At 38.5% G+C, this 19,575-nt stretch overlaps 1 protein-coding gene across 1 annotated transcript in view; it reads left to right on the top strand.

Moving 5' to 3' along the window:
- LOC122817331 (cytochrome P450 2K4-like) overlaps window positions 1-19,575 on the top strand; it is a 380,734-nt gene that overhangs the window by 305,777 nt on the left and 55,382 nt on the right. Inside the window, exon 6 of the mRNA XM_044090547.1 lies at window positions 16,195-16,336. Coding sequence (XP_043946482.1) covers window positions 16,195-16,336 — 142 coding nt within the window. The remainder of the gene's footprint in view (window positions 1-16,194; window positions 16,337-19,575) is intronic.

Below are 19,575 nucleotides of genomic sequence, written 5' to 3'. Positions count from 1 at the left end.
TCTTACCACAGCCTAATTACAGGCTTTATTCCAGCAGAGTGGAGAACTGCCATTGTCATCCCCTTGCACAAAGGTGGTGCCACTACTGACCCTGGAAACTATTGCCCCATTAGCTTGACAAGTCTGATCTGTAAAGTCATGGAGCATATTATTATGGATCTCATAAACAAGGACATAGGCAATCTCCAAACACTTGACCCTCACCCAGTTCAGATTCGACAAGGGCAGATCTTGCCTGTTGAACCTGATTGACTTCTTTGAGACTGTCACGAAGGCCCTGGATGAGCGAAAGTCAGTACATACAGCTTACCTTGACTTGGCCAAGGCCTATGATGCAATCCCCCACTCAGGCATCATTGAGAAGCTAACACAACTTGGCATAAATCCCTGTCTCATCAGGTGGGTGGCCAACTGGCTCACTGATAGGGCCTTCAATGTCAAAATAGGTGACGCCACCTCTGACAGCAGACCTATCACTAGTAGGGTTTCCCAGGTGTCTGCCCTGGGACCCGTTCTATTTGGCAACTACTTGTCAGAGGTCCCGGCAAAGACAAAATGACTGTGGCTGACCAAGTTTGGGAAGACTGTAAGTTGGCTGCTGTCATTGGTTCCCCAAGAGCTAATGTTAAGGTATCTTGGGTCTTCATCATGCACTCCCAATTACAGGAACACACTCATTACCTATCATTATATTAATAGCCTCATTTGAGTCAACATGGGGCTCAGGCAACAGCACACTAGCTGAAGCGGTGAGGGGGCATGGGGGATGTGGATGTGGGTCACTTGTTACAATGGTACCAATCAGCTTGGTACAGACTAAGCTGAAGTCCTTTGTTTTTTAAGAGCAAAGGAGGTGGGGTGCTATATTGGGAATGGGCAGTGGGTGCTAAATGAGTCAGCCACAGTTCTGCCTGTTAGTGTCCTTCCACACTACATGTTAGTTCAGAGTCATGGCTTGAGCTGTTTTATCCACACATCCCCTGGATGAGTAACTATCCTCTGCCTCAGTGCATCCTTGTGTGCTTACTGCAGTCTTAAGTTCTATTGCCAGTAGTTCTGCCTGATGTCAGTTTGCCTACAAACTGTGTGGTAATTGCTATGTTTCTTAATATAATGGGATCTCCAGTAATATAGTGACTATATTTTTATCACATTAAAATGGACCTCACATTACAGTACTTATGCAAATAAAATGATTTAACATGGTCATGCTTCAATTCCAGCTAAACATAGTGCATTATCAGGCACAATCCACACCACCATGCCTGTGTCAACCTCCCTTTGATTAGTTGGGACATCGGGGCGGTCCTTGCTTGGAGAGGGATTTTGGAAACAGGGTATGGAATTAAAAAGTAATGATGGTTCCAAACAGCGTGAAGACAGTTTTTTCTCCTGCAACTCTGAAATGGATTTAAATGCATATTGTAATTTTGATACAGCAGGAGTTACTCATAAAAGTAATTGTATTCGCCCCTTTAGGAACAAAACTATACAACAATTCAGTTCTATATTAAATTACACTCCGCAAAAGGAATGTCACCTGTTTTTTTAAAAATAATAGGACTGAATACAAGGATTATTGTGCCTGCTTATTTGAACTGTTTCTTTCTGAAATTGGTGTGCCTTGTTTGCTGTAGCATAGACTAGATTCAGGCTTGCTGAATCTAGCTTTGTTTGTATAACTTGAGCACTAATCCAGGCCATCATTTTTGGAGAAGGTTCCCCTGCACCCTAGTGGCAGGAGTGTGCAGTTAGAACTTGTCTGATTGAAGACTGCTGGAACAGGGTTCGGTTTTGAGCTTTTTTACTGGTTAATTGGGTAATTTGTTTAAATCAGTATGCTCGTTTTCTATTGTTATATAAAAAATTGCACTTTATTCATCTGGTTTTATTGTATTCGTGTTTCTTCCTACTTTATTGCATTTATTCTGCTGCATTTATTACTGCTTGTTAGTAGCCTGATTCAATTGTAACTGTTATTCTAAACCTTTGGTTGAAGCACTTGGGCTTCAGACCAGTTGTTTTACATTAAGAAGGTTTGTGGTCTGCACTGTTGTGGCAGGGCAGGTAGCTTACATCCTTTTAAGTTTTGAGTTGCTGATTGAAGGCTTAGTGTCTTATTCTATAAGTGTATTAGTTCTGGTTTAAACACTTGGGCTTCGGGACAGTTATTTTACATTAAGAAGGTGTGGTCTGCACTCTTGTGGGAGGAGAGGGTTGTTTCTGCCCTTCTGAGCTGGGAGTTTCTGGTTAAAGGCTTATTGTGCCTGATTATTTGAACTGTTTCTTTCTGAAATTGGTACGCCTTGTTTGCTGTAGCATAGACTAAATTCAGACCTGCTGAATCTAGCTTTGTTTGTATAACTTGAGCACGAATCCAGACCATTTTTTTTGGAGAAGGTTCCCCTGCACTCTAGTGGCAGGAGTGTGCAGTTAGAAGCTGTCTGATTGAAGACTGCTGGAACGGGGCTCCATTTTTAGCTTTTTATTTGTTAATTTTAAATCAGTTTGCTCATTTGCTACTGTTATATTAAAAAAAATATATACACTTTATGCATCACCGCTTAGCTAGGGTTAAACTATTCCTGGTGCCATAAAGTCTGCTTTTCAAATTGTCCCTTAGAACTGGCCAGTTTTTTTAGTTTTAGCACTCAAATCTGTTTCTTTGAGCTCAGCATTTACTTGTTCACAACTCGTTGTAAGCACTAAATAAGCTACAAATTAATACAGCATTCAACTTTCCCCACTCGTCTAGAGGAAAACAGTTTGTAGTACTTAATAAATAAGCACCTATCCAGGCATGTCTAATTGTCAGCTCCTGGTGTTTTCTCCTATCTACCTGATGAATCTGGGCATCTTGGGGCAATGCAATTTCCTCATGTACACAGACAACCCTCTCCTCCTACCACCCAACACTACAACCTGTGAGAGATGCACTTATATAGCCAAACTGGAAGCAAAGCTCTCTTCACCCAAGACCGGACTAGACAGTCAAGAGAAGAAGGTAAACACTTGCACCACACCACACTCATCACATAGTCCCTCAAAATCTACACCACCAAAACACACACACACAGCAACACAAAACATACACCTACATTCACAGAGGCTCTCAATAAAAATCTGCTCAAGCAACAGAGACCTCAAAAGCAGAAACACATGCAACCTCCACCCCCAACACAACCCAAATGACACATAGCCCACAAACTCAGTGTGACACTCAACCACAGCCCATAAGGCATAACAACGTACCCAACACTCTAGCCATAGGTGACACTATAGTCAGGCACACTGATGTTCCACTCACCAGGCTAAACAAGGAGAAAGTTACTGTCAGCTGCCTATTGGGTGCCAGGATCCACCACATAACACATACATTCAGGTCACTCCACAACAAGTACCAATATGACTCTGTCATTGTCCATGTTGGTGTGAATGACCTGAGATGTACCTTCCTGGACTACATGAAAAGAGACATGGAGGAGCTCTCCAATCTTGTAGCCCAGGCAGGTATGACCCTAGCCCTGAGTAGCATCCTGCCATCACCCAGAATGATACCACAGTACAAGGACCAAATAACTGACTTCAACAATTGGCTAAGCTTCTGGTGTCATTCTAAGGGAATTCAGTATCTGTCTGCCTGGGATGACATGATTGACAGACCATGATGCTTTGCCAGAGATGGCCTGCACCTGTCACCCTTGGGATTCCGGATACTGGCTAAGGCTCTTGCCACCCCTATAGTGCCTTTTTTAGGCAAGGTCCAAATGACAAATTCACCACTGTAACAGGTACAAGCAAGCAAAATCTGAGGGTAATGCTACTCAATGCTAGAAGTCTAAACCTCAAAATGCATTCACTCAACGCACTCCTTAAAAAGGAGAACATCAACATCTGTGCAGTGACAGAGACCTGGTTCAAGGCTCCAGAGAGCACCCCTGCATTACCAGGCTATAATTCATACCACACCTTTTGGCCACCTAACCTGGACCGAAACACTAAAGGTGGAGGGATGTCCATATTCATTAAGGATATCCAGACCTCCAGGCTAGTTGCTCAGCATAATGCATCCAAGATTGTCCAAGTGCAACTAACTCTGGGCAAGACTGCAATCCAAATTGTAACTTGCTACAGATCCCCCACCATGCCCCAGGATTCCCACTCCTCATTTCTTGATACACTGGAAAATATTAGGGTACAACCCAACACCCTAATAATGGGCAATTTCAACTACCCCACTTTTAACTGGGAAAACTACTCATGTACCAACTCTTTTCCTCATTGTTTTCCGGAATTCATAAATTCCAATGCCTTGGATCAACTTATCCACACCCCTACCAGGGACAGAAATCCTAGACCTGGTCATTACCAACATGGGTGACCAGTGTTCCACACCAAAGGTCAATTCCTCATTGGTCAGATCTGACCACAAGCTAATCAGCCTAGACATCCACATCCCGCCCCCACCTCCCATTAGGGAAACCATCGTAAAAAATTTCTCCAAGGCCAACTTCACTCTTCTTAAGACAAAAATGGCAAACTTCACGGCACCCATGCTGATGGACAATAGAGGTACGATTGCTGAATCCTACGCAAATGCACTTTCTAAGCACTTACACGAGTGCATGGATCATGCTATTCCTAACAGAACCAAGATGCTGTCCTCCAAAAAAAAGTGAGCTGATCTGGAGGTCCCATGCCATAAACAAACTCTACAACAGAAGAAAGAAACTGTTGCAAAAAAAAGTAAAATCCCATGACTGGAAGAACTCCCTGGCCAGCCTCAGTAAGAAGCTGAGATCCCTCATAAAATCCTCCAAAGCTAGTTATGAAAACAAAATCACCACTGATTCTAAAGACAACCACAAAGCATTATATAGCTATGTCAAGAATCTCAATGGCAGCACTCAGATCTGCTCTGAGTTACAGCACAATGGCACTAAATATACAGAACCAACTGATATTGCCAACATCCTGGCAGATAGGTTCAGGGCTAACTTTACCCCCCCACCCCCTAAAGGGCCCATCTCTATAGCAGAAGAATGCAAAGTTCCTATAATCATGGCTGCACAGGTAAAAAACACACTCTCCAAAGCCAAGAACACAGCATCCATGGGACCTGACAACATCCCAGGCTGCATTCTACATGAACTACAGAATGAACTGGCACCCCACCTAAGCACCATGTTCAATCATAGCCTCACCTCAGGCTTTGTGCTCACTGAATGGTGGACAGCAATGGTTATCCCACTCCACAAAGGGGGAGCCACCACGGACCCTGGGAACTACTGCCTCATTAGCCTAACGAGCCTGGTCTGCAAGGCCATGGAACATATCATCATGGAACTTATAAACAAAGACATTGGTAATCTACAAACTCTGGACCCCACCCAGTTTGGGTTTGTAAAAGGCAGATCATGACTCCTAAACCTGATTGACTTCTTTGAAGCAGTCCCCAAAGCCGTAGACGAGGGTAAGGTGGTTCACACAGCCTATCTCGATCTTGCCAAGGCTTTTGACACCATCCTCCACTCTGGAATTACAAACTCACTAAACTAGGTGTAAATCCCTATGTCACAAGATGGGTTGCCAACTGGCTCACTGACAGAACCTACACTGTGAAAGTAACAGACTCCAAACCTGACTTCAGACCAGTGACAAGTAGAGTACCACAGGGTTCAGTCCTGGGTCTTCTCCTGTTTCATAACTACTTTTCTGAAGTACACACTAATAAAGAAGGTCTTTGGTTAATGAAGATGGCAGATGACTGCAAACTAGGAGCTATAATCGAAACTCCTAATGATGTGGACATCCTACAAGCGGGCCTCACTGAGACAGATGCCTGGTGTCAATTCCATGGCCTCAAGCTCAGTTCCAAAAAGTGCATTGTCATCGCCTTTGGTAAAAACTCTGTACACATGAGCTACCACATAGGTGGTAGTCTACCTAACACTGAAAGTGTGATAACAGACCTTGAGACACAGGTGGACAGTAGCCTCTCCTTTGATAATCACATCGCCACAGTAGTCAGGAAATCCTTCTTTGTAGCACACAACATCACAAACGGTTTCTCAACCAGGAAAAAGAGGCCATTGTTCCGCTGTATTCATCACTCATTAGACCCATTATAGAGTACAACGCCCCTCTTGGTATGTACTTCACAAGACATCTACAACAACTGGGAAGGCCGCAGAAATACATCACAAAGAGGATTACTGGACTCAAACAGATGCCCTACGCACACCATCTCAAAAAACTCCAGCTTTACTCTGTCGCATATCGCCTACTCAGAGGTGATTTCTGCCTAACATACAAAGTGTCAAACCCAGAGCTGTTGGACATGCTCCACTTAAAGAAATCCCACTCCCTCTGAGCTACATGCTCTAGGGACCTAAACCTTGTCACCACAATAAACAGAACATGCTGGAGGGATAGATTCCTGGCACAGAGACTTCCCATACTCTGGAATCAACTACCTATCTATATCAAACAAAGCTCCTCATTAGCACTCTTCAAGAAAAATCTTGATGATTGGATGGGAAATAGGAAATTCACCCCGGGGATCACCTCTGTGGCTCAGCTCGACAGGGGCACAGGAAAATAATTTTCTTGGGTGACGAAAGTCAGGATACCTTTTTGGCTAGGCTTGTATATGCCCTAGGGCTGATAGCCTAGTACCTACCTATGAACCTATTACCACCCCCTTGACCTGTTTGTATAATTTCCCTTCAAAGAACAACAACAAAAATTGTCTAAAACTAATTAAGTGCACGTTGAAATTATCCAGATGTCATCACTAGTTAAAAAATAAAATTCTCTTAGTGCCATAGTAAAATAATCAAGCCCCTCATTTCATGGGATTCTAGTGAATAAATCAACTACATCAATGATAAGGAACTCAGTCTCATCATGATATAGCTGTTCTTTTAACTTACAAAAAAAATCCCAGGAATCCTTAAATAAATGAGTAACCTTACCAAAAGCTGGTTTCAATACTCTATTCACATACACAGCCAAGGTATAAGTTTTGGAATCCTTTGAAACAACAATAGATCTAAATGTTGTATTATTAGTATTTTTGTGAACCTTTGGAATTCCAAAAATACAAGGGATCCTGGGAAATTTCTGTAATAAAATTAATAAACATTCCTTGTAATATACCCTTGGCTAAACCAGAATATTCAATTTTCCTGTAACTGATTTCATTTCTGGAATCTATAGAATATGCAGTTTCATTCTCTAAAATGTTTTCATAGCACATGGATAGTCAACAGAATCAAATAAAACTACACCCCCCTTTGCTGAGCTTCATTCCCTAATGGCGTTGTCTTCACATAATCCTTGTTGTAAATGTTTTTTGTTATGCTTGAGAGTTTTCCATTTGTTCTTTTTGTAATGTCTTGCCAATTTGTATAAATCTTTGATAACATTAAATTCAAAGACCAGAACAATGGGGTGGTAACAAAGGTTAAAAATATTTTTTCTCATCAACTCTTTGTTACTAGAAATGTTAGGACACCCTTTGCCCCTAAAAACAGGGCCAAATTGATTTTCCTAATGAAGTGTTTAAATTCAATTATAGTGTCAACAATATTGAGGTATTTAATAAGAAGAAAATGGAATCCTTTCTCAAATAAAGTAAACAACTCAGGTTGAATATCAAGGCAACAGTAATTAAAAATATTAAAAGCACATTGGGTGTGTATCTTAATGTTCACAACACCTGTTGACCCCAAAGTCCAGTTCAGTATTTCTTCTCCATCGTTATCCTCTTCTTCCATTCTAGTGTCTCCCCTCTCCCCTTCTTTTTTCCCCTGATACCAAATGTTGGATACCCCCCCTCCAATTTCCTGGTTCCATTCATATTCTGAGCCCCAAGCGTAGGGATATTCTAAAGGTTCTGCATTAAATTCATTATTCTCTATATTAGGTCCAAACGTAGTGAAATATTTATTAATAAGACTAGTGGTATTTTTGACACCTAATAAAACTTCACTATTATCCCCTTCACCTATTTCACTGTAGTGATTGACAAAATGCCCCTTATTAAGGGGATATGCTAAATTATTACTGTGTTGTTTCTGATCCCTAATAATTTCCCCCTTTTTTCTCTTTTTAATGACCTCACAGTGCTTAACCACTTTAGTAAATACTTGATCATATGTTGATTTATAAGAATCAAATGGTTTACTATCAAAATATTGAAGTGACTTACGTTGACTGTAAGAATGTTGAGCATGGAGGTGCAGAGAGGCAAAACTGTGAACACAATTTCTGTTGACTTTGAAACATTGATACGTAGCTTGTGTTCACAGTTTTGAGGGTTAGTGTTTTGAAGTGCATCTTACTACAGCGGGGATCGGGAAAATTACCCTTTTCCTCACTGTAGTGCAATCTTGGAGTTAGAATATATAAGTAGCAGGGTGTGAGGGGGTGCAGGGGGGTTGACCCCCTGCAAAACAGTAGAAATTTGTCTGCATACTAGTCATTGTATTTTCTGGATGGTGAGTGGTTGAATGTCAATTCTTTCCTTCAAAAGGATTGACAGCCTGAGCAGTCGGCTGCATGGTTTTCTATTGTTCCGGTTCGGAGATGTGCATAGTCATGGTAAGTCACTTCAACATTTTGATAGTAAACCCGAATTAAATAATATATCAGAAAGAATGTTATTGTTTACTGTATTAATATCATCCAATAAGGTGCAAATCTTGCTCTCATTGTGGTTATACATAGCCTGCATTAGTTCAAACTCGTGTCTGTCAAACATGTCCCTTAGTTCATTATAGTAGACAGACCCAAAAATGACTCCATTTTGAAATGTATAACATCTAAGTCCTTGGGGCACAATGTTTAGGGTCAAACGTTTCCTAAAGTATTGGTTCTTTATTTGCAAGCCCCTTAGTTTAAAACATTTCTTTTCCAGTTCCCGAATATTTTCTTCCAGTAAAGGGAACCAGTTCTTAGCCACTAAAGTAGTGGATAGAGGTCCATCAGAAAAGCAGTATATCTTGTTTAGCCAGTCCTGGAAACTAAAATTATTGTTGTTTAATACTGAATGGGTTAAATCAATGGTAGAATCAGTTTGTATCCTAACTCCATTCGGATTATCAGGACCAAAGCATTGAAATGAATTTGTCACAATACCAGATTTATGTAGACCATTGTGTAGAATTTGCTTTGCATCACTATTAGTCGGCATATTCTGGCTATGGTCACTGGTCTCACTGGAGTTATTAAAAACAGTGATAAGGTCTTGTCTAGTATCACACTAGACCCTTGTATTCCATTATTATTTTCCATAATGCCATTCATAGTGGCTCGATTTTCACCAGTTGAAAAGTTACTGGATACTGCTGCAGTCCAGAAACCATCCCGAGGGCAAGCATTTTTGATTCCCTAGGTGGAAATAATGGTTTGACTAAATAGTTCCACTAGTCTAGTGAGTTCTCTTTTTGAAAAAAAGATACTTCATCTTGAAATCCAACAACTCTGTCGTCAAAGGGAGAAAACTCTATAAAAAGAAAATAAAAAATATAGACAGTGTATTTAGAAATTTCCTCTGTACAAACTGGGTTGTGTACAGGTCGACAGACCAATAACCAAAAAAAATTACAATTCAAACCAACAATATGGCTGAAAATGCACCAACCAAAAAGCAACTATCATCTGTATGAACACAGATCTGACACCACACATATATTATGCTTAAAATCAAAATTTATTTCAGGTTAAGCACTTCATCCTTATAGGACTTCATCAGAACCAAAATACAATAAAAACAGTCCCACTATATAGAGAGATGAACTAATTACTTCACTATGTCCTTACTATTGGATTGAATTGTAGTGTTTTTTTGATTGTTGGTCTGTTAGCTCCACCATTTCCCTAGAGAATGTAGTCCCTGACTCTCCCAAGGTCTTCATGTGTATCTACTGGATAAACCTACCCATAGCCCTTCCACCTATGTAGGTATTGCATTCCCTTGTTACTGCAGCCTACTCCACCTCTGCAAATGGTGATGATTGTGGCCTGCCAACCACTCGGACCTATAATGATAAGGTAAGGTGTGATGCACAGCATGGCCAGACAATATACTGTACAACATAGGTGGGGTGTATGAGTGCATATATCAGTTTGTTCTCTTAGACTTAACTTATAGTTGTAGACTAAATGCTGCCTCTTTACCAGTGCTGCAATCTATTGTGGCTACCTCAGCTTTGCAAGGGTTACAGCTGCAGCCATTTCCTCTGATCACTCCTCACCCAGCTCCTCCTCTGCTGCCTGAAGCCTGACTGGTGGTCTTATGGTATCCCCATGTTGGAACTGCTTCTGTAGCACCATATTGTGCACAGTGCAGACCAAAAATATCTTGCAGGAGACTCCTGTCAACTGCACACCACGTGGCAGCTGATGAAGTAGAAGGTCTTCTGGTTGATGTGGCAGATAAATGTAGAGCAGTTGGGACCTTAACATCATTGTGGGTGCAATGAAAGGCCTCCAGGACTTCAGAGAAATGGGCTATATTATAGAATGTTGGTATTGTGGTGGTACTGTCCTCTGTTGTCCAGCGGAACCAAATATGCTGCTCCACATGCAGAATAACTACTGTAGGATTCATGAGACCAATGGCTGCAAAATTCCTATCTTTCCTCCGGTTCGATGCCAAAAAGCCCATAGAAAGGATAGTTATATTTCCACTGGGATAGGAAGTACATGTATCCCCAGTAATATCATGTGAGGGCAGCGCATGTCTACTAATTGATATAGTGCCTCACACAAAATCAGGCAACTATGTTCTGGTCATAGAGGTGATGGCTTATTAGTTCCAGGGGCAACAAGGCAGAACATCATGAATACTGGCTCTAACAAGGCACAACATCATGAATACTGGCTCTAACAAGGTACAACATCATGAATACTGGCTCTAACAAGACACAACATCATGAATACTGGCTCTAACAAGGCACAACATCATGAATACTGGCTCTAACAAGACACAACATCATGAATACTGGCTCTAACAAGGTACAACATCATGAATACTGGCTCTAACAAGGCACAACATCATGAATACAGGCACTAACAAGGCACAACATCATGAATACTGGCTCTAACAAGGTACAACATCATGAATACTGGCTCTAACAAGGCAAAACATTATGACTATGGGCTCTAACAACACACAACATCATGAATATTGGCTCTAACAAGGCACAACATCATGAATACTGGCTCTAACAAGGCACAACATCATGAATACTAGCTCTAACAAGGCACAACATCATGAATACTGGTTCTAACAAGGCACAACATCATGAATACTGGCTCTAACAAGGCACAACATTATGAATACGAGATCTAACAAGATACAACATCATGAATACAGGCTCTAACAAGGCACAATATCATGAATACTGGCTCTAACAAGACACAACATCATGAATACTGGCTCTAACAAGGTACAACATCATGAATACTGGCTCTAACAAGGTACAACATCATGAATATTGGCTCTAACAAGACACAACATCATGAATACTGGCTCTAACAAGCTACAACATCATGAATACTGGCTCTAACAAGACACAGCATCATGAATACGGGCTCTAACAAGGCACAACATCATGAATACTGGCTCTAACAAGACACAACATCATGAATACGGGCTCTAACAAGGTACAACATCATGAATACGGGCTCTAACAAGACAACATCATGAATATTGGCTCTAACAAGACACAACATCATGAATACGGGCTCTAACAAGGTACAACATCATGAATACGGGCTCTAACAAGACAACATCATGAATATTGGCTCTAACAAGACACAACATCATGAATACGGGCTCTAACAAGGTACAACATCATGAATACTGGCTCTAACAAGACAACATCATGAATATTGGCTCTAACAAGACACAACATCATGAATACGGGCTCTAACAAGGCACAACATCATGAATACTGGCTCTAACAAGACACAACATCATGAATACTGGCTCTAACAAGGTACAACATCATGAATACTGGCTCTAACAAGGTACAACTTCATGAATACTGGCTCTAACAAGGCACAACATCATGAATACTGGCTCTAACAAGGCACAATATCATGAATACGGGCTCTAATAAGACACAATATCATGAATACTGGCTCTAACAAGGCACAATATTATGAATACGGGCTCTAACAAGGTACGGCATCATGAATACGGGCTCTAACAAGGTACGGCATCATGAATACGGGCTCTAACAAGGTACAACATCATGAATACTGGCTCTAACAAGGTACAATTTCATGAATACTGGCTCTAACAAGGCACAACATCATGAATACTGGCTCTAAATAGGCACAACATCATGAATACTGGCTCTAACAAGGTACAACTTCATGAATACTGGCTCTAACAAGGCACAATATCATGAATACTGGCTCTAAATAGGCACAACATCATGAATACAGGCTCTCACAAGATACAACATCATGAATACTGGCTCTAACAAGGCACAATATCATGAATACGGGCTCTAACAAGGCACAATATCATGAATACTGGCTCTAACAAGGCACAATATCATGAATACTGGCTCTAATAGGCACAACATCACGAATACAGGCTCTCACAAGGTACAACATCATGAATACGGGCTCTAACAAGGCACAATATCATGAATACTGGCTTTAACAAGGTACAACATCATGAATACTGGCTCTAACAAGGCACAATATCATGAATACTGGCTCTAACAAGGCACAATTTCATGAATACTGGCTCTAACAAGGCACAATATCATGAATACTGGCTCTAATAGGCACAACATCACGAATACAGGCTCTCACAAGGTACAACATCATGAATATGGGCTCTAACAAGGCACAATATCATGAATACTGGCTTTAACAAGGTACAGCATCATGAATATGGCCTCTGAAGTTGACCACTCACATGTGCTGTTCAGATAATTGTGAGATTACTGTTAGCATTATAGGGTGATGGTGCTCCTGTGCACAAGAAAATCCTGGTGTTTGGAAAAGAGGTTCACCACAGCTCATTGCCCATTTTTATACATTGTTATTGCACTATTTTTATTCATTTCAGAATCATGTTGCCCTGTTAGATTTCATATTGTGCATATGTGATGGCTGTCATTAGGCTGTTGATGTCCATTTGCATGTCATTATGTTATTTGCATGCAATGCATATATTTCATCAGTAATGAGCTCTACCTGTGCCTCTGAATTGCCCCCCTCTCTGCATGTGGCAACACACCATGTTATTTTCATGTAACATAATGTGTTTTTTTGTTTCTAAATACCACCTTTGGTCTTTAATTTTTATTTGCTAGTCATATAATAAATAAATATACCACAAATGAACACTGATTCTGTTTTTGTAAAACCATATCCATAATTTCATGATTGACAAAATCACCTTCAGTTTAGTTAACACTTTGCTTAACTATTCTTAACTATTCTTTATGATCTACCTGAGACTTCATCTTAATAACCATGCCTCTTCTGAAAATTTATAAAACAACAATTCACATATTCAGAATATTGTGCATTCAGTGGCCAGTTTAGTTATTTACTTTTAACTGCCTTTGTAGATTTTTTTAAATTAGGGTATATTAGGTAGTTATCTTCAATATGTAAAAAGTTACATCAAGGATACGGGTGACTTTCTAAAACAATTACATCATTATTTTGAAAGTAGAAAACATATGCCCTTTTTGTTTGTTGTGCTTGGCATAAAATCATTATTTACAATGATCACTAAAGATTATGGGGTGAATTCAATTAGGGAATTACTCTGTAGATATGATGGATTATCCAATAGACAGAAACCATCTGTGAACTTTTTGAACTCGTATTAGATAATAATATATTTGCATTTGATAATAAATTTTATTATCAGGTATCAGGAGTGGCAATGGGTACTCCCATTGCCAATACTTACGCAAACTTGGTTTTAGATAAACAGGAGACAGAATTTGTGTATAATGCCCCACGTTGCTATCATTCTAAAGTCATTTTCTTTAAACGCTTTGTGGATGATGTCTTTTTTATTTGGAAGGTAGTTATAGTGAGCTGGATGAATTTGTGGAATTCCTAAATAAGAGCACTAACTTCCTACATTTTTCTATATCTACTTCACCATATAATATTCAATTTTTGGATGCGGACTTCCTTTTTGATGGAGAAAACATACAGACATCTGTCCATAAGAAGATTCTTCATAAGAATAAATAGCTGCATTATACAGGCATACATGCCCCGCATGTATTCAAAGGAATTATTAGAGGACAATATCTACGTACATGTAAATTAAATAAAACTATGGAAAAATGTTGTGAACAGATGGATGGAATTACTAATGAGTTCACGAATAGGGGTTATGATGAGAACAGTGTAATGAATGAGATTATGACTATAAGAAACACCCAAGTCCAACCTTATTTTAGTGCTAGTGGTATGTTGGATAGAATGGATGGTGAAGCTAAAGATAGCAATATACTCTGATATCCCAATACATTTAGTAGATGTAGTGATGGGGTGAAGAAAATAATTGTTAGCAACTGGAGTATTTTAAAAACTATACCAGAACTATTGAACATTGTCCATGATAGACCTATATTTTTGTTATGAAATTGTATGGCTTTGAAATAAATGCTATGCTATAAGGGCATTAAATGTAACACTAGTGCTATACATCCTACGAAGAAAGGCTGCAGCTGTTGTTCCAGTTTTAGACATCCTACTACCAATAAGATTTATATGTTTAAGTGTTTCACAACTTGTAATTCCTGTAATATAGTCTACCTAGCAACATGTAAGTAAGGTATGCTCAAATTTTTATGTAGAAAAATCTACTAGACGTCTTAGAGACAGAATCATAGAGCATAAATCAGATATAAAAAGGAATAATCTAACAAATTCACTTGCTAAACATGTTTATGAGAATGACTGTAAACATATGCTTACTTTTAGAGTTCTAACTATTATTAATAAGAACATAAGAGGAGGTGATCTAAACAATAAACTTGAATTAAAAGAATATGAATGGATTTTACAGTTGCAGGCAGATTCATTTCCTGGGATCAATCAGATGATTATGCTTAAACCTGTCTTAAAAGAAAGACAAATATATTTAAAATGAGATATGTAGAATATTATATGTGTTTATGTATGAATATATATATATATATATATATATATATATATATATATATATATATATATATATATATATATATATATATATATATATATTGCATGTTTAGTATAATGGCTGATATTAGATCCAAACAGGAGTCACCACATGGAAGAGTCGGATGAGTAAAAAGTCTTTTATTTAAGCCATAAAAACACAAGCGCTTTCACGTAGATAAACTACGCTTCTTCAGGTGTTTAGTATAATGTTTGTTTAATGAGTTTTATTATAATACAAGTTAGTAATGAGATATCTTAAGACATTAGTTAAAATGGATCATTAATTGTTTGCATGTTTTTATTGGCTGTGCTTAATAGAGTGATGTATTTAAATGGATCTAGGACTAATTACTGACAGCACGTTTCAATGAAACTGAAATGGTCAAGCACACTTCAGCAAAAGTGCTTTTAAAAAACACTAAACATGTTTATGCATACACCCCCATGTAGGAGGCTGTGCCCCCACACCCTCCCTACTTTTATATTCTCACTCCGGGATTGCACTACAGTGGGGAAAAGGGAATATTCCCTTATACCCACTGTACCGCAATCTCAGCAACAGTCATTCTGTCATTTTTTTTTGAGCTCACGTTAGTGAAAGCGCATTTTTAGTGAAAACGCACTTTCACGTAAGTGTGCTCACCCGTTTTATTTTCGGTGAAACGAGCTTTCGCTCAACAATCCCAGACCCATTTAAACACACCTTAACTGATTGTTTTATTCTGCACTGATGAAGGGTTGTTGAACCTGAAAGCTTTGCTTGTCTTTTGTTATTAAATCTTCTAGTACACTGCTATGGTTGTTTTTTGTGTTTTACTATCATACCAACTGATGCTTAACCAACGTTCTTTTTGGTTTTATTAAGATTTTTTAAATCCTCAGAACTGCATCTCTGATGAACACTAGCATTGTTTTAAAATGTATATAAAATGCTTGTTTGTTTACAGCATTATCAGTAAAAAAAATTATTCTGTTTTAAAGGAAATGAAAAAGCCAGATAACTACTTTGATGAAGAAAACCTTCTCGTGTCAACGATGAATCTTTTTTCTGCTGGATTAGAGACTACATCTTCAACACTTCAGTGGGCATTTCTAATGATGATAAAATACCCAGAAATGCAAAGTAAGAAGCCTTTAAGGTCTTTTTAATATGAGTGTTTCAATCTAAATTATAACACCGATGGATTCACTCAGCATTCTATATATTAGTGTTTATACTATGGATGGTTATTTAGCTGGCTATTTAAAAATGTAGACTGATGATGTATAGAAAATTAAAAGAAAAAGTTGTCTGGGAACACACTGGAAGATGTTTATTAAAATAATGCAAACATAAAAGTAATGCTCTCCCTCTGTTTTCTAGATCACCATTTATTTTTGTATTCTGTTTTTGGAGCTGTGTCTGCAGTCATTTTTTAAACCATTATCATGTGGAAAATGCACAGAATTTCTAGAAATTACACGGTACAGGAAATGTATGCATTTTTACACTTTTTTAGGACAATCATCCTACTAATCCAACACATTATTGATTACAGTGCTGTGGTCTGTAGCATTTGAAAAAGGCACTTGAAAGAACTTAACAAGGTATAATACTGCCTTACTAGAAAAATCATAATACTGGAATGGTTGAACTATTCAGAAATGTTTATGGAACTGTAATTATATTATGCTTTTTACAGGTTGCTTATATGTGACATCTGCCTGATCTATAAGGCAATGTCTGATCCTGCTCTGTTGGAGACTGTGCATCTGGAAGGCATCACTGAGGGGAAAAATACCAGATCAGAAACCCTAATGCTAAAATCAATTTCCACGATAGAAACACAATGGCATAGATATTATGCATCTCTCTAGATCAGGGATTACAATTAAGAAACCCTTTTAAAAATTTGTAAAAATTCTAAACCACACACTGAAAGCAAAACTGTCAGTTATTTACTTAGCACTATGTGTACACTGTAAGAAGTTCTTAATACAGAGAAAGAAAGTGCTTTTTTGGTATGAGAGTGTTAAGCAAATGATTCACAGTTTTACTTTCCATGTGTAGTTTAGTATTTTAAGATTATGGAATATGCTTAGCTTTACATCAGATGAATTAGATCAACTTCTTTCTTTTTAATTTCTTCAAATCTTTTGAGTTTCTAATACCATGATGGGAATGGACCCCCCATTCCTAAGTCAAAGTGTGATAAAGTTCATGAAATTAGTATTGTTTCAGTCTTTGATGTCAGCCAAAAGTGCTCTTAGCAGCACCCACAATGTGCCCAGTAATGACTCCTGCAATTCATATGGGGTTACATGGATTGGTAACATATCTAAATACGATTGTAGATTCTTTTTTATAAGACTCGTTGCTCCTACTTCTGTTGGAACTGTCTGGGTATCTTTCTTCCACATTGCTTTCATTTCTGCCTGCAGATCCTGATATTTTATCACTTTGTGTCTCTCTATATACACAAGACACTGTAGTCACTGGAAGTGTGATTTCAATGAGCAATGTTACTTTTGTCTTCTTTTCAAGGACCACTATATCTGGTTTTCTACCATCTATCTTTGAACAGTTGGTAGTGGGTGATCCAATGTGATATAAACTTCATCATTTTCTATGATGCTTTATGGCTCATGTTTCCAGCATTTTTCAGCCACTTCAATACCATAATGTTTGCACAATCCCCAGTGCAACAGTCTTGTCACATTGTTATGCCTTTCAGTATGAAGTCCTTCTATCATTAGTATGTCACAACTAGCAACAAGGTATGCGACTGTTTCTAATTTGGTTTTACAAAACATACATTTGTCTGTTTCCCCCATATGTTCAATGGACTTTCTAAACCAGCGTGTACGTAGTCCACTATATTGATCCACCAATATTAACCTTTCATCTCTTGGTTTGAATTCGCCTCTCCTTAACCATTCCTGCATTTGTTCCTGATCAATATAAGGTTCTTCCAGAAGCTTTCTATACTTGCAACAATTTTTATGCATTATCCACATTTCTTGCCTTCTCATCTGCTCCTTCAACTTATAATCTGTCTTTTGTTTTTTGGCTCATTCAGTTGCTGCCAGATTTTTATCTACTTCTGGTTTGATTTCCATTCCTGCTTGACGCCGATATGCTTCTGCTAGATTAAGTAGAGAAGTCATCTTAGATTTATTCTCCTCATGTTTCAAAACTTTCACTACGTTTTGGTCTTGTGAGGTCAGCACATATGTGTGGGGTCCCACAACTGCAGATCTATACATGTAATCAGTTTCAAGGAGACCCATCCCACCTTTGGAATGGGGAATATATAATCTTGGCATACACTGATTTTTATAAATCATTTGGTGAGCATGAAGCATCCTTTTTGTTTTCCTGTCTAATATAACCAATATGTTTGGGGCCAGTCAATCACTCCAAAACTGTAAATTAGTATAGGAAGAGCAAATTGGTTTATAGCTTGGATTTTGTTCCTAGATGCCAAAGCTGTTTTCAGGATTAATTTAAGTCTTCTAAAGTATTCCTTGCTAAGTTTTATTCACATTTGTTCATGTTTTATTGTTGATCCTTTATCAATTCCCAAATATTTATATATCCCTCTTGCTCAAGTTCATTTATATCACATTCTTGTCCCAAACTGATGTATTCGTGGTACTGCAGTTTTCCTACTTTAAAGGTTGCTTTTGCACATTTATCAAGACCAAATGACATTCTTATATCATCTGAAAAAGTTTTGACCACATGCAGTTGTGCTTTCAGTTCATCATCTGATGAGATATACAGTTTTAAATCATCGACAAAAAGAAAATGAGAAATTGTTACACTTTGTTGTTTTCTAGAAGCCAAATTATAGCCATGGCCTAAGCTGTTAAGTAGACAGCTTAATGGGTTAAGGGCAAGGTGAATGGCAAGGCAGAATAGCAATGGTGACAGAGAGTCACCCTGGAATATCCCTCTTTGAATTTTTATCCCTGGGATAATAATTTGTCCTTTATCATGGCTTAATTGCAAAGTGGTTTACCACTGTTTCATGGTCACTGTAATGTAGTCGATCAGTGTAAGGTGTATCTTATTCATTTTTATATCAACATTCAGAAATCTTGTCATTCTGTTGTTTCTCACTGTTAACTGCTCATGGTTCATTGCGGTGTCTATATCTGGATTACCAGAAAATCCTTCAGCCATGCTCTGCTGGTAAAACCAAAAAGTCCAAAATGTAAAACACAAAAATTCCACCAGCAGACAAACCACACTAGTAACCAGATATCAAAACTAAGTGCAGAGAAAAGCACCAGTTTGGAAACACAGCAGTAACAATTCAAAATATCCAGAGGTAAAATAGGCAGGAAACAGCAGGCAGCAGATAAAATAAATCCAAG

This window comes from Protopterus annectens, chromosome 12.part0 (assembly GCF_019279795.1).
Source record: "Protopterus annectens isolate FY-2018-M chromosome 12.part0, PAN1.0, whole genome shotgun sequence".
Taxonomy (NCBI): domain Eukaryota; kingdom Metazoa; phylum Chordata; order Ceratodontiformes; family Protopteridae; genus Protopterus; species Protopterus annectens.
The sequence above is the reverse complement of the archived record's forward strand: the minus strand, read 5'-3'. Positions and strand labels throughout refer to the sequence as shown.